The 15871-nt window shown below is 40.7% G+C and overlaps 1 protein-coding gene across 2 annotated transcripts in view; it reads right to left on the minus strand.

Moving 5' to 3' along the window:
- Positions 1-13471, minus strand: part of TIGAR (TP53 induced glycolysis regulatory phosphatase) — a 64377-nt gene extending 50906 nt beyond the window's left edge. For both annotated transcript variants that reach the window (XM_023735667.1, XM_023735666.1), the window contains exon 1: positions 12614-13471. In XM_023735667.1, coding sequence (XP_023591435.1) covers positions 12614-12645 — 32 coding nt within the window. In that variant the 5' untranslated portion in view covers positions 12646-13471. The remainder of the gene's footprint in view (positions 1-12613) is intronic.
- Positions 13472-15871: the final 2400 nt, after the last annotated feature.

The following is a 15871-nucleotide window of genomic DNA, read 5'->3' on the forward strand; positions in this document are numbered from 1 at the left end:
CCCAATCCAAATACCAACAACCTTCTTTAAAGAGATGGAAAAATAATAATTAACTTAATATGGAAAAGGAAGAAGCCCCGAATAAGTAAAGTACTACTGAAAAAGAATAATAAAGTAGGAAGACTCACACTACCTGACCTCAGAACCTACTAGACAGCTACAGTAGGCAAAACAGCCTGGTACTGGTACAACGACAGAAACATTGACCAATGGAACAGAATCGAGAACCCAGATGTAAATCTACCCACCTACGGTGACCTGATCTTCGACAAGGGCCCAAAGTCCATCAAACAGGGAAAAGTCAGTCTTTTTAACAAATGATGCTGGCAAAACTGGATGTCCATCTGTAAAAAAATGAAACAGGTCCCATACCTCACACCATATACAAAAACTAATTCAAAATGGATCAAAGACCTGAATAGAAAGCCAAAAACTATGAAGTTCATAGAAGAAAAAATAGGATCAACGCTGCAGGCCCTAATACACGGCATTAACAGGATACAAACCATAACCAACAACACAGAAACCCCAGACGATAAGCTAGCTAACTGTGATCTTCTAAAAATCAAACATCTATGCTCTTCAAAAGATTTCACCAAGAGTAAAAAGAGAACCTACAGGTCAGGAAAAAATTTTTCGACATTACAAGTCAGACAAAGGTCTAATCTCTATAATCTACAAGAAAATCCAACACCTCTACAGCAAAAAGACAAATAATCCTATTTAAAAAATGGACAAAGGAAATGAACAGACACTTAATCAAAGAAGACATTCAAGCGGCCAACAGACACATGAGGAAATGCTGGCAATCACTAGCCATTAGAGAAATGCAAATTTAAACAACAATGAGATACCATCTCACCCCGACATTACTGGCACAAATCAAAAACACTAGAAATAACAAATGTTGGAGAGCTGCCTCGAGATCGGAATTCTTATGCACTGCTGGTGGGAATGCATAAAGATACAACCATTTTGGAAAACAATACAACGCTTCCTTAGAAAGCTAGAAATAGAAATACCATAGGATCCAGCAATGCCACTCCTAGGAATATATCTTAGAGAAATAAGAGCCATCACATGAATAGACATATGCACACCCATGTTCATTGCAGCATTGTTCACAATAGCAAAAAGATGAAAACAACCTAGATGCCCATCAACAGATGAGTGGATAAACAAACTATGGTATATGCACACAATGGAGTATTATGCAACGATAAAGAACAATGATGAATCTGTGAAGCATCTCATAACATGGATGAAACTCGAGGACATTATACTGAGTGAAATAAGTCAACCACAAAAGGACAAATATTGTATGAGACCTCTATTGTAAAAACCCATGTAAAAGTTCACACACAAAATGTAACAATCTTAATTGGTTACCAGGGATGGGAGGGGTCGGGGGGGAAATACTAAATAGGCAATAGATAAGTGGTATCTTGGATGAAGGGTGAGACAGTACACAATACTGGGGAAACCAGCACAACTTGTACAAGGAAAGGTCATGGAAGCTCCATAGACACATCCAAACTCCCTGAGGGACTGAACTGCTGGGTGAAGGGCTGTGTGGACCATGGTCTCGGGGAACATCTAGCCCAACTGGCATAACACAGTTTATAAAGGCAATGTTCTACATTCTACCTTGGTGAGTAGCATCTGGGGTCTTAAAAGCCTGTGAGCGGCCGCGGCCATCTAAGATACTCCACTGGTCTCACCCCTTCGCGAGCAAGGGAGAATGAAGAGAACAAGACACAAGGAAAATATTAGTCCAGAGGACTAATGGGCCACAGCTACCAAGGCCTCCACCAGACTGAGTCCAGTACAGCTAGATGGTGCCCAGCTACCACCACTGACTACGCTGACCGAGATCACAACAGAGCGTCCCGGATAGAGCTGGAGAAGGATGTAGATCAAAATTCTAACACACAAAAACGACCAGATTTACTGGTATGAGAGACTGGAGAAACCTGAGAGTTTGGCCTTTGGACACCCTTTCAGCTCAGTGACGAAGTCACTCCTGAGGTTCTCTGTTCAGCCAGGAATTGGACAGCCCCATAAAACAAAACGGGACTAATGAGGCATAGCAGTCCAGGGACAAGGACTAGAAGGCAGGAGGGGACAGGAAAGCTGGTGATAGGGAACCCAATGTTGAGAAAGGACAGTGTTGACATGTTATGGGGCTGTTAACCATTGTCATAGGGCAGTATGTGTACTGTTTAATGAGAAACTACTCTGTTTTGTAAACCTTCATCTGAAGTACAAAAAAAAAAAAAAAAAAAGAATTATCTATGTGAGATCAAACTGACAACAGCAACTCAAAAGGTTTGATGGGAAGCCTAGGGGGCAGTGAGTCGAAGATAATGGTGATAGAATAATTTGGAAAAGGATAGCGAGAATAGCAGCACAACTGGAAGAATGTAATCCATGTCACTGAATTGTACATGTAGAAATTTTTGAAATGGTGTATCTTTGGCTATGTATATTTTCACCAAAAAAGAAAAAAGGTCCTCCAAGGTCGAGAAGGGAGAGTGTTGACGTGTTGTGGGGTTGCTAACCAATGTCATAAAACAATATGCGTACTGTGTAATAAGCAACTATTTGTTCTGTAAACCTTCACCTAATGTACGAAAAAAAAAATTCAAAAAAAGAAAATGTTCTGCATCCTACTTTGGTGAGTGGCATCTGGGGTCTTAAAAGCTTGCAAGAGGCCATCTAAGATGCATCAATTGGTCCCAACCACAGGAGTAAAGGAGAATGAAGAACATCAAAGACACAAGGAAAGTATTAGCCTAAGAGACAGAAAGGGCCACATAAACCAGAGACTTCATCAGCCTGAGACCAGAAGAACTAGATGGTGCCCGGCTACCACCAATGACCGCCCTGACAGGGAACACAACAAAGAGTCCCTGATGGAGCAGCAGAAAGATGGGGTACAGAACTCAAATTTTAGTAAGACCAGACTTAATGGTCCGACGGAGACTGCAGGTACACCGGAAAGCACGGCCCCTGGACTCTGTGTATCAGCCCAGAACTAAAACAATTTCCAAGGCCAACTCTTCAGACAGGGATTAGACTGGACTGTGGGACATAAGGGGATAGTCGTGAGGAGTGTGCCTCTTAGCTCAAGTAGACACAAGAGACTAAACGTGTAGCTTCTGTCCAGAGGTGAGATGGGAAGGCAGAGAGGGTTAGGAGCTGGTTGAATGGACATGGGGAATCAGGGGTGGAAAGGAGGAGTGTGCTGTCACAGTATGGGGAGAGCAGTTAGGATCACATAACCATGTATGTATTAATTTTTGTATGATACTAACTTGAAATGTAAACTTCATTTAAACTACAACAATAAACAAAAAAAAATAAAAATAAAAAAATTGTGAAATAAGGTACAAAAAAATAAATAACAGTTATAAAGTCAACACCCACAGAACCACCACCCAAGAAACGGATCACTACCAGCCTCCTACAAGGTTCTCCCCATCCCAATGTCCTCTCTACCTCCAGCGGCATCCATCACTGAAGGTTCGGATGCTTATTTCCTTGCCTTTCTTTATAGCTTTCCCACCCATGTACTGTATAGCAGAGATTAGTTTCAACTGTTGTTGATTTTATTATATATAGTCTTCTGTCTTGCTCTTTTGTTCACTATTGTGTTTGTAAGATGCATCAGTGTTGTTGTGCATGGCTGTACCCTTTTAACTCTCATTACTGTGTAATACTCCACTATAAGTTTATACCACAATTTATGGTTCTATTGTTAATAGACATTTAGATTGCTTCCAGTTTGGGACTAAGCTGCTATGAATATCTTCGTACAGCATGCATCAGATCCTCCGGGGTGGTAGTTCTCCAAGTGTGGCCCCCAAACCAACAGCATCAGCATCACTTGGGAACTTGTTCAAAACGCAAATTCTTGGGCTCCAGTTTAGACATACTGAATTAGAAAGTCAGAGTTTGACGCCCAGCAAACCTGTGTTTTAATAAGCCCGCAAGGTGACTGTGATGCATGGACAAGTTTGAGAACCACTGCTCCTAGAAAGGATTAGCATTTTAAACAATTTATGTAAACAAAGTTTTACTGGAACACAGCCACACCCATTTGTTTAGGTGTTGCTTATGGCTGCTTTTCCATTATAATTGTGGAGTTGAGCAGTTGAGACAGAGACTGCTAAGTCTAAAATATTTACCATCTGCAGTCCCTAAGTAGCACAAACAGCCAGGCACTTAACCGCGGCACCACCAGGGCTCCTTTGTGGAACACTGTAAAACCCAAATGGCAACATGTTTGGTTTTGGTTTTATAGTGTTCCACGAAGGAGCCCTGGTGGCACAGTGGTTAAGCATTTGGCTGCTAACCAAAAGGGCGGTTTGAACCCACTAACAGTTCTGTGGCAGAAAGATGTGGCAGTTGGCTTTCATAAAGTTTACAGCCTTGGATACTCTATGGGGCAGTTCTACTCTGTCCTACAGGGTCGCTATGAGTGGGAACGGACTCAATGGCAACGGGTTTTTTTTTTTTTTTTTTGGCTTGTTTTGTGCTTTTTTAGTGTCCCACATCTTCACTTAGTATTAACTCCTTAACTCCACATAATTCACTTAATAATGTAAGTTTTCACTCTGTGTCAATCAGGTAGAAGAATGGTTTATTTATCACACATTGATTCTAATTTGCATTTACTTCCCTATTACTATGGAGACTGACAGCTCCTGCCTTGGTTTTAAATGAAGCACCAGTTTTAAAGGCATAGCTAGAGGTTCTATCATCTTAAAATGCCCAGTACCTGGAGAAAATGCTAGGAAATAATAGAACCTTGGTGAATGAACGCTGCCTATGGAGGGTCATTTGGCAATATCGATCAAAATTAGAAGTCTGTTTAGCCTTGGAGCCAGCAATCCCAGTCATGGGAAACCTGCATTCATTCATGTTTAAAAGAGTATTTGCTACAGTATTATTTCTAATAACAAAAGACTGTAAATAACCCAAATGACCTTCAACAGGGGACTGGATACATTAACAAATAAAACGCTGGTATAGCTACATATTGGCATACTATGTAACTGTGTCCTTTAAAAGGAGGGAGAGAATGAATATAAAGATATGAGGAAATTCATCAAGATATAGTAAAGAGAAAAGCAAGGTGCAGAACAAGATAAAAAGCTACCTTTTTAGAAAGAAAGGAAGGAAATAATAAACATTTGTATCCGCTCAAAGAAATATTGGAAGGATGCACAAGAAGTTAATAGAAGTGGCCACCTATGGGGAGGGGGACACAAAACAGGGAGAGTTGTCCTGATTTTTAAGTATGTAGATTAGCTTAAAAAAATAAATGTATGATAAATAAATGAAATTAAACAGTACTATTTATGCCTTGGCTAAAACCAGAACTAGTGATTTGACATTTTACTATCATTTTTACTGCTCAGTAGAAGATTTCTTACGCTCCAAAATTCATTCAAAATCCTATGAAACGGATGTAAAGGTTATTAACTTCTACCGTTCAGAGCGATGAAGCAGCAGCACCGAGGGCAAATATGGGAAACCCTTGTGTTGCTCAATATAAAAAATGTTTCCCATACATTGGATTCACTTCCTGTCTCAGCCTCATTATCTTGCTGAGGCCAACAATCAAAGAACTGCTGTTTAAATACAAGTACCATCCTCTTTAGATGGTAACTTTGTAGCCAATTCAATTTCCAGCAAAAACGAAAGACATTCCCCCTACACCCCTTCTTTTTACAAAATAACTTTTTTTATACCAATAAAACCAGTTGCCACGGAGTAGATTACGACTCATGGTGACCCCATGTGTGTCACAGTAGAACTGTGCTCCATAGGGTTTTCAATGACTGTGACTTCTCAGAAGTAGATCACCAGGCCTTTCTTCCAAGATGCCTCTGGAGGTACTCCAATCTCCAACCTCGTAATCAGCCGATCGGCACACTAACTGTATACAATCACCCAAGCACTCCAACTTTTATACAGGGATCTCAAAAAGTTTTTACCTATTTTAGTTGGATCACAAACTCTCTTGCTAATTTTATAAATTTAAAATTAAGGGTGAGGTTAAATTTAATACCTATGTTCCCCAAAAAATCATGTAAGAGCCTCCAGAAGTCTAGGTCTTTATAGAACACACAAATTCAGGCAGGATGATTACTTTTTGTAGCTTATTGAAAAGATGAGTCTGACATTTAACTTAATCCCCAGTGGTAGATTTGATAAAAGATTCAGATGAAAATTAAAAATCATACTATCAAAAAGATCATTCTACCAAAAAAGGGACTCACAGGAATTTGATAGTCTTATGAAGACACTGGCCTACCATCTAATGATTTTCAGAGAAAGGGGGAAAAAGGCTGATATTAAGGATTCCATTTAGCATTAAGTCAGTATAGAGACTGCTGTGGACGTGACTGTATAATTAACAATCGCGGGCATTCACCTTTCCATTGGGCACTTTGGCCTTCAAAGCACTTTTCTATTAAGTATTACAGAGCAGGAACTCAGAAACAAAATTTTTTTTTTTGCAAAAACTTTCACAAATATTTAGTTTTACAGCGTTTGTCAGCTTTATCAACAGGTTTATATAAATCCTTAAAGCAACTGTTTAAAATTGTTTGCGGAAGGGGAAAGGAAAGTAGATAGCTAACATAATTTTACTATTAATTTACTTCCCGTGACCAAAATTTGGCTTGTGATAGTGACAAAGAAGGTGGAAGGAGCTGAAAGGTCAAATCAATGTATTCTGAAGGTGTCAGGAGAAACATCACACATTTTCAGAACCTGCAGTGTGATCCGTTTCCAAAACAGAACACCTGACTCTGCAAGAATCCAAATGCTTATGCCAAGAAGTTGCCTTATGACCACCCGTTTATAGGTTCCACAAACGGACAGCATTTATTTTGTAGGTTATCACACTGTTCTTCATTTAAAAGATATTTTTGTTAGTCCTGATTTATGTTCTGGGGCATGTCTCTGAAAATCATATAGAATCATATCCTTTTAAATAACTTAAATTCAACAGACAAGTACTCACTTTGCCACAAAAGAGAGGCAAATCATAGGAAATACATATACATTTGGGGCAAGTTTTCAAAACAGATACGATTTAGCTTATGTGAAAACATTAAGCTTCATATATTTACCTGTTATTTAATCATGAATATAGCTTAATCCTAACTCCTCTATACCAATTAATTCATGTGAAAATACAGATTTCAAGGGGTGGTAACATACAGATTTTCACTAGATGATCTGAGACAAAAACAAACAAAAAAACTTGTTAAATTCCCAACTTGTCATATATTTATGTTTATATATAGATTAATCCTTGTTATAAAGCCTCTCTCCAATCAATCAACGCCATTCCAAAAAAATAGACATCAGTTAAACAATTGCATAATTATTACAGACGATCTAACAATGATTAGTATTCAACAGAAAGTAACTGACACTAAAGGTAAAAATAAGAAAAAAGAAACTAGTTTTCCTATCAACTTTACTAATTCATTATCTTTAAGTCACTAAAAAGTAAACTAAATTTAGTTTCTAGGAAATATTAAAGTTTTAAGAGCTGGTTAAAAATGGAAGTGAAATACATGAGTTTGCAATTGACTGCAAACACCTATAAATAACATTTTAAGGAATACTAGGGTCTTCAACGTGTTGTACGTAGGATAGTAATTTCTTACATATATAAATCATATATATATATGATTTTTCAACAATGCTGTGCTATAAGATCATGAGAAGTTACGGTTTAGTAACAGTGGACCTTAAGTTTGAAATCTTGGACATTCTTTCCCCAAAATGATTCACATTAGCATGCCAAAGAGAGATTATGGATATGAGTTCTGGGGAGGGGCCAAAAGGTAGAATGTTATGGAATGTATTGTGTCTCCCAAAATATGTGCTGGATACTAACCCTTTACCTGTGGATATAATCCCACTGGAGGATAGTTTTTTCTTTGTTAATGAGACCATATCGGAGTATAGGCTGTGTTTTATCACTGTTGAGATATAATAGAGCAGATTAGGCCCAGAAGTAAGGAAACACATAGGGGAAGATAGATGCCATGCCACATGAACTGAGGAACAGAAGCTGAAAAGAGACAAGGACCTTCCCCTACAGCCTTCCACTAGATCCAGTGTCCTGAATTCCAACTTATTAGCCTCCTAACTGTGAGAAAATACATTTCTGTTCATTAAAGTGACCCACCTGTGGTATTTCCGTTACAGCAGCATTAAGACAGAATACAGTAACCACAAGGTTCATAAAGGATTTGACTAAACTTAAAGAAATTGCTTTGAAAATGTTTTCCCACATTATCTGAAGAGGCATTGTTCAATACAATTACTCAGCTCTTAAAAATAATGATCATGCCATCCTTTTCAAAGTATCAGACTATCTTAGAGTTATACAGAATTAGGTAACAGAAATCTCAAGTGCCTACTCCCAGTATTATGCTAAGTTATTCAATCTTGCTGTTTCCTATAAGTCATTATATTTAATTATGGTGATTATCAATCAGATTTGAAATAGCTTCTTTACCTGATAAGAATCGCCTTGAGAACCCTGAAGGTTGCGGAAAAGCAACTAAGCATAGCCCAGTCAATTATTTGAACACTTCCACTTCACTTTCTCACATAAAAAATGGAACAAAACAAACTACCCTTATCACTCCTTCAGATTTATATTAGAAGAAATAAAAAATAACCCCTAAAATGGTTGGGGATATTCCAGTTGTCTACAAATACTAGGTTTTAACACAATAAAATAGGAGGCTGCAGTGCGATGAATTTACTTTTAGATGGCCTTTCTTGCCATGGTCTTGTGACTCCTACAAAATGACTGAGAGAGACTATGAAAACAAGGTGCTTGTGGCCCACTGAGGGGATAGAACAGTTTGCTGATACATGCAAGTAATGTGAATGGCACTCTTGTGGAGGTGGGACCATGCAAAAGGTATATGGAACTCTAATGAGGGGATTGTCAGTTTTGCCATCCCGCTAGGCTTAAAAAGGGAGCCAATCCCAGGGCAGAGGGGACCTCACTATCACCAAGAAAGAAGAGCCAGGAGTTGAGCACACCCTTTGGACCTGGTATCCCTGCACTGAGAACCTCCTAGGCCCAGGAGACAAAGAGAGAGAGCTGTAACACGGGAGATGGTACAAGATGGAGAGAAGCAGCAGCAGAGAAACAGTGGCAGCAGAACCAGGAGACAGGCATGAGACGGAACAGCGGGCTTCCCAGCCCACAGAGCAAGGTGGCTACGGCTACAATGGCACGCCAACCCATGGAGCGAGAGAGCTGAGCACCTTTGGACCTAGGCTTACTGGTGCAGTGGGGTGCCCCCAGGCACTAACTGGCAGAGCTCTGTAACACTTTTCCAAGCAGGGCAGAGGCCAGGCTGAGGACCAGAGAGAGGCCTGCCTGCAATGCATGGCTGAGAAGAAGCTATCCTGATCAAAGAACGGTATCCTGAGTCATTCCTGAATTGTAACCTGTTACTTCCCTAATAAACTCTATAATCATGAGTACTGTCTGTGAGTTCTGTGGGGCCAGTGCAACGAATTATTGAACCCAGGAGAGAAGCAGCGCCATGGGAGAGATGGCTGGTGTCAGGTTGGAGAGAAGAGGTACCTCTAAGCTCCACTTCATAGGACTCTGTCTTAGACTGATGCTGATGGTGAGTCTCTCTCCTCCCCCTCCTGAAGTTAGAGGAGGTCAGATGCCCCACCATGCCATTTTCACAGAAACAGAATATAGTGGCTGCAAACATGGACTTTAGATTTAAGTTGCTTTGATTCAAATCCTACCTCCTCAACTTGCTGTTTGGCTTTAAGCCAGTTACATGACCTCTCTGTGTCTGTTTCCTCACCTGCAAATTGAGGTTATCAGTCTTTATCTCACTGGATTGTTGTCAGAATTTAACTAGAACAGTGCCTGGCCCATATTAATAATTTATTAAGGCTTATTTTTTTAATTGATTCCTATGAGGACCTCCACAATCCTGACCTTATTAAGAAGCAGGGAGGGGATAAAACTCATATTCATATAACCAGGGCCATATTAAGACATGTGAGGGTCCTAAACACTGATAATCTATGCACCCCCGCCCCTGCTTACTCACACAAACAGGATATATGAGTGATATATATATACACGTGTGTGTGAATCTTAGCTATCCGTGATGCAACTTCTTTCAAATGCGACTATAATATTAACGATTGAACAGAAAAGTAGTGCATGCCATTTTAGCAGAATGACATGAATTGGATTATAAAATTTTTACTGGACGCAGGGAACTAAGATTTTTACTATATAGCACATTTTCTACAAAAAGAATATTCTACAAATTCTACAAAGAAAATGAGTCTGTGAAGTTAGTTCCCAAAATGGATCAGAGACCTGTTATCTACTACTATAATCTGTCCTTGTCCCCAGGAGGGGATCGTAGCTTAAACAACTTGGGTCGTGGGCACCGTGGTGACCCTGCGGACAGGGAACTTTATTTCCGGCCAGCACATTCTCACACACTGGAGCTAGTATCTATTTCAGTCAGGGCCCTGCCAGTTCCCTTCCACTGCGGCGCTCACTTTTCCTTGTGTCCTGTCTGTCTAGCATCTGTGGGTCTTTGCTTTGGACAACTGGTGCCTCTTTTGTTGATGCCCTAAGCACGTGCTTACCTTGCTGATTGGGTAATCTGTCCCTCCATATAACTACTGTCTATTAAGGATCTAAACTGAGATTACTTCATTTTCCCAGGGTGCTTTAACCTAGATTTCTTACAACTTCCGACGCTCAAAAGTCAGACACTCTGCTGGCTGGGTCAAGACACCCAGAAAGGTCTCTAACACTGGAAGAAAGGAACCAGGACCCCATCCCCTATTCTACTCCCCATTATTAGCTGTATGACCTTAAATACGTCAAGAAACCTCCCAAAGCTTTCTAAAAATGGGTAGGGGTACAGAAGAGATAGGGAGGAACAAAATTTCCAATTTAGCATTAAAATCCCCAAAAGCTAAGTGGAGATGATCGCCAAGAATACCCTCCTATAAAGGAAGAATAGGACAGAAAAGACAGCAGTTAAAGTCAGCTTGATATGGTTAAACCATATTTAGTGTTTCTTGTGAGCTCTGTGAAGGTAGAAATTGTATCTTACTTACCTGTGTAACCCAGTCTACTGGCACATAGCACCTACTCAGAAACGCTGGTCTGATAAAACTATACATGCATATTTGAGAACTGCATTTTTATTAAAGCTGTCCTTACAGAAATAAAAAAAAAGAGAGTTGATTCTGACTCACTGCTCCATAACCCATTGCCGTGGATTCTATTACCACTCACGGCAACCCTATCCCACAGGGCAGAAGTGCCCATAGGGTTTTCAAGGCTGTAAATCTTTATAGAAGCAGACTGCCACATCTTTCTCCTACAGAGGGACTGGTGGGTTCTAACTGCAGACCTTTCGGTTAGCAGCCGAGCGCTTAACCTCTGTACCACCAGGGCTCCTCGTGGCTCCATACTTTTGGTTAATGGTTGATTTTTCAGAAGCAGATCACCAGGTCTTTCTTCCCAGGCATCTCTGGGTGGATTTGAACCTTCAACGCGTCCGTCAGTAGTCAAACGCTTAACTGTTTGTGCCTCCCAGAACCTCCATATAGAAGTTTTTTAATCCTCAGATATATTTATTCCCCGCCATTGTGCTAAACATTTTACCTTTTCTCATTTGATTCTCATAGTAACCCAGGGAGGTGGGTACTACCATTATCTCTGTTTTCTGGATCAGGAAACTGAGGTTAGAGATTAAGTCGGTTAACTGAGGCCCAGGCACAGACTGCCTAGCTGAAGGAGGGATTTCTCTTGCTTCAAGTATCTGTGCTCTTAACTACCATGAGTTTCACTTCCCATTAACACTCGGCAAATAAGTGTTGAGAAGGAAAGTATAAGAGGTATAAATAAAGACATTTCAGCATTCAGCTGCATGTAATCTGTAGTGATGATAAAAAATATTTGCTAGGGGTAATGCGGTCCGCTGGCAAGAGAGGGCGGGGCGGAGACCCTATCTCCTCTCTCAGAACCGTAATCTCTGGAGGGAAGAAATAAAGCTCACATATAAGTTTGTGGGACTGATTACCCTGGCAAGCGAGAGGACCAGCTGAGAAAGAAGGAAAAGCGAAGAAAGCCAGCATCAAAATGTCAGTCATGGACGAACTATTCTACAAACTCCTTGGAATCTGCTGAGAAGCAAAAACGGTGCACAGAAAGGAGTCCGAGGACGTGGTTTTCTTTATTCGGTTTTAGCTCTACCACCAACTGCCTGGGAGCCCTGATCATTTACTCCTCTAGACCTCACTCTCAACCGTAACATCGGACTGATAGTGATATTTAAGAATCGCCTTTCTCTCTCCGGGCATTTTGGGGGAGGGGCCGAAATGAGGTAACACTTGCGAAAACGCCTAGAAAATAGCTCGGTCTGAGTTAACCCTCCCAGGGCTGAGCAACCGGGGAAGAAAAGGGATGGCAATTTAATGTTCCCTTCGCCCACCCCAAAACACACTCGATTAGGAGAAAGAGAGAAGGACAGCGTAAGATAGCAATACTCACTGTCGGACAACGGTCAGAGCGAAGCGGGTCATCTTCCCGGAGCCTGCAAGGAGAATAGTTACAGCTCGGCCTCCGATTCCCGCACAAGCGCGCCGCACCTCCCGGTCCCTCTGCACTGCGGGATCACTTGCCTACACGACTTCCGCCAACCCCGACCTGCCGGCCGGTTTCGCCACCTTGGCCGGAGGCGGCCTCTGACGTTATCAGCGGAAGGCCAATCAGGGCAGTGGAAGGCCGGAGGACTAACGGGGACTGGTAGAAGATGAGGCCCCGCCCAGGGCTGTGGCGCTTGCGCCCCTGCGCGCGGGCCTGTGATTGGCGCGTAGCAGGTGCGTGCGAAGCCCGCCCTGGGAGTCTGCAGTAGGAAGGGTTCCTGCCCCGGTAAGCTTGGAACCCGGAGGTTAAGTGTAGATAAGGAGGCTAACTCTCAGATTTGTGGTTGATCGGACTTTAGACTCAAATGCAGCCAGTAGTCACTTATAGCTGGTAAGAGTGAGGAATACTTCACAGGTGTACACCAGACAAATTAAGTCCGATGAGGTTCAGGAATTGCTCGCTAATATTGAGGCTGTGGGGTCCGCAAGGTCAGGTTCGTGGTGGTGTAGGGGAAGAACATCACAAAGTTGAGTAAAGCAAAAAGAAAGTTTTATTCGGCATATATTGAAAAGGGCAGAAGTGGGAAGCAGACAAACATGCTGCCAGAACCATATCCAACCAGAACCAGAACCAAGGAAATATCCCAGAACAGACAAAAGTGGGAAGACGGACAAGCATGCTGCTACAGCCATGTCTGCCCGAGTCCAAAGAATATTACAGAATAGGCAAGAGTGGGAAAACGGACAAGCATGCTTCCACAGCCACATCTGCCCGAGTCCAAAAACTATTACAGGGTCATCAGTATATATTAACATTACAAATGGGCAAAACCATTGAAAGCTTCACCTTTTACAGATTGGCTAGAAACTGTGATCCTACATTTTGAATTGTCCTTAAAAATCATTGGTACAGGTTTCAGTAATGACAGTCAGGAGGGTCTTCATTGGTCCAACAAATTTCTATTCACTAAATGCTAATAGAAAAAGATAAGAGTGGAAAGTCTTTTGTGTTGTTTGATTGGCTTTATGTGAAAGTTTCCCTGAAAGATGTTTTCCAAGCTTATCTTAGCTTGTCTTTATACCTCAGGACCCAGTTGATGTGTCCTTGTGAGTCCTTGTGAGCCCAGCTCCAGCTGGGTGACATTCTCTATGCTCAAGGACAGGGAATAATAACTCCAATATTATTTCCTAAATCAGTGGGCTTAGACCAACTGAGATTCAGTCCCTAACTCCACCATTTAGTAGTTTTCATGGCCTTGATAGTTAGTTAACCTAACCTTCAGTTATGTGATGGGTAAAATGGAATAACAGTACCTAACCATAATAATATCTACCATGCATTTTTATCTAAATTATCATATTTGATAATAATTCTTTTTTTGAATCCCCATTAATATATGAGAAGATGGGCTTTGATAAGTTAGAGACACAAATTCTAAAATAATTTCACATGTGTATCACATTTGGCCCTCAGAACAACTCTGAGGAAGGCAAGGTGGTTTATATTATCTGCACTTAGTAGGTAAGAAACCTGGCCAAGAGAGAAACTAAGCAATTTGTCTAGGCTCACACAGCTGCTATATGGTGACACAGGACTAGTTCAAAGGTTCCCAAACCTACCTCCACATTAGAATTGTCAAGAGACCTTGTGAATGCCAGGCAGTATACTAGAAAAATTAAATCTGAACCTCTGGGGGAGGAAGCCCTGGTGGCACAGTGGTTAAGCACTGGGCTGTTAATCAATAGGTTAGCTGTTGGAACCCACCAGCCACTCCGCAGCAGGAGAAAGATGTGGTAATCTGTTTCTGTAAAGATTACAGCCTTGGAAACCTTATGAGGCAGTTCTACTCTGTCCTATAGGGCCGCTATGAGTCAGAATCTACTCAATGGCAACAGGTTTAGGGGAGGAAAACAGGCATCTTTTTTTTTTTTTTTTTTTTTAATCCTCTATTGTTTCTAATGTGCAGCCAGTTTTGAGAGCTAGAAGTTTAAAGCAATGCTTTTTAAACTTTAATGTGCACACAAATCACTTAAGGGATTTTTTTATTTTTTCTTTCTTTCTCTGTATTGTCCTTCCCTTCACCAAAGCTGACATTTGTCTACTATCTAATTAGTGATTTCCCCTCGTTTTCCCTCCCCACCCTCATAACCATCAAAGAATGTTTTTGTCTGTGTGTAAACCTTTTCTTGAGTTCATATAATAGTGGTCTCATACAATATTTGCCCTTTTGTGATTGACTTCCTTCACTCAGCAAAATGCCCGTCAGATTCATGCATATTGTGAGATATTTATCAGATTCATCCTTGTTCTTTATCCTTGCATAGTATTCCATTGTGCGTATGTACCGTAGTTTGTTTATCCATTCATCTGTTAATGGGCACTTAGGTTGTTTCCATCTTTTTGCTATTATGAATAGTGCGTATGTCTATTCGTGTGACAGCTCTTATTTCTCTAGGATATATTCCTAGGAATACGATTGCTGGATCATATGTTATTTCTATTTCTAGCTTCTTGAGGAAGCGCCTACCGTTTTCCAAAGTGATTGCAACATTTTACATTCCCACCAGTGGTGCATAAGAGTTCCAATCTCCCTGCAACCTCTCCAACATTTGTTACTTTCTCTTTTTTTGATTAGTGCCAGAATTGTTGGAGTGAGAGGGTAGTTTTTATTTGCATTTCTCTAATGGCTGAAGATCGTGAGTATTTCCTCATGTGTCTGTTAGTTGCCTGAATGTCTTCTTTCGTTAAGTGTCTGAATGATACAATATGAATCCTTTGCCCAATTTTTAATTGGATTGTCTTTTTGTTGTTGAAGTGTTGAAGTATTTTGTAGATTGTAGAGATTAGACCCTTGTCAGATACGTTGTAGCCAAACATTTTTTCTCAGTCTGTAGGTTCTCTTTTTACTCTTTTGGTGAAGTCTTTTGATGAGCATAATTGTTTAATATTTAGGAGCCCCAGTTATCTAGTTTCTCTTCTGGCATTTGTGCATTGTTAGTTATGATTTGTATATTATTTATGCCGTGTATTAGGGCCCATAGCATTGTCCCAATTTTTTCTTCCATAATCTTTATCGTTTAAGGTTTTATATTTAGGTCTTTGATCCATTTTGAGTTAGTTTTTGTGTATGGTGTGAGATATGGATCTTGTTTCTTTTTTTTA

The sequence above is a fragment of the Trichechus manatus genome, unplaced genomic scaffold (assembly GCF_000243295.1).
Source record: "Trichechus manatus latirostris isolate Lorelei unplaced genomic scaffold, TriManLat1.0 scaffold00081, whole genome shotgun sequence".
NCBI classification, from domain to species: Eukaryota; Metazoa; Chordata; class Mammalia; order Sirenia; family Trichechidae; genus Trichechus; species Trichechus manatus.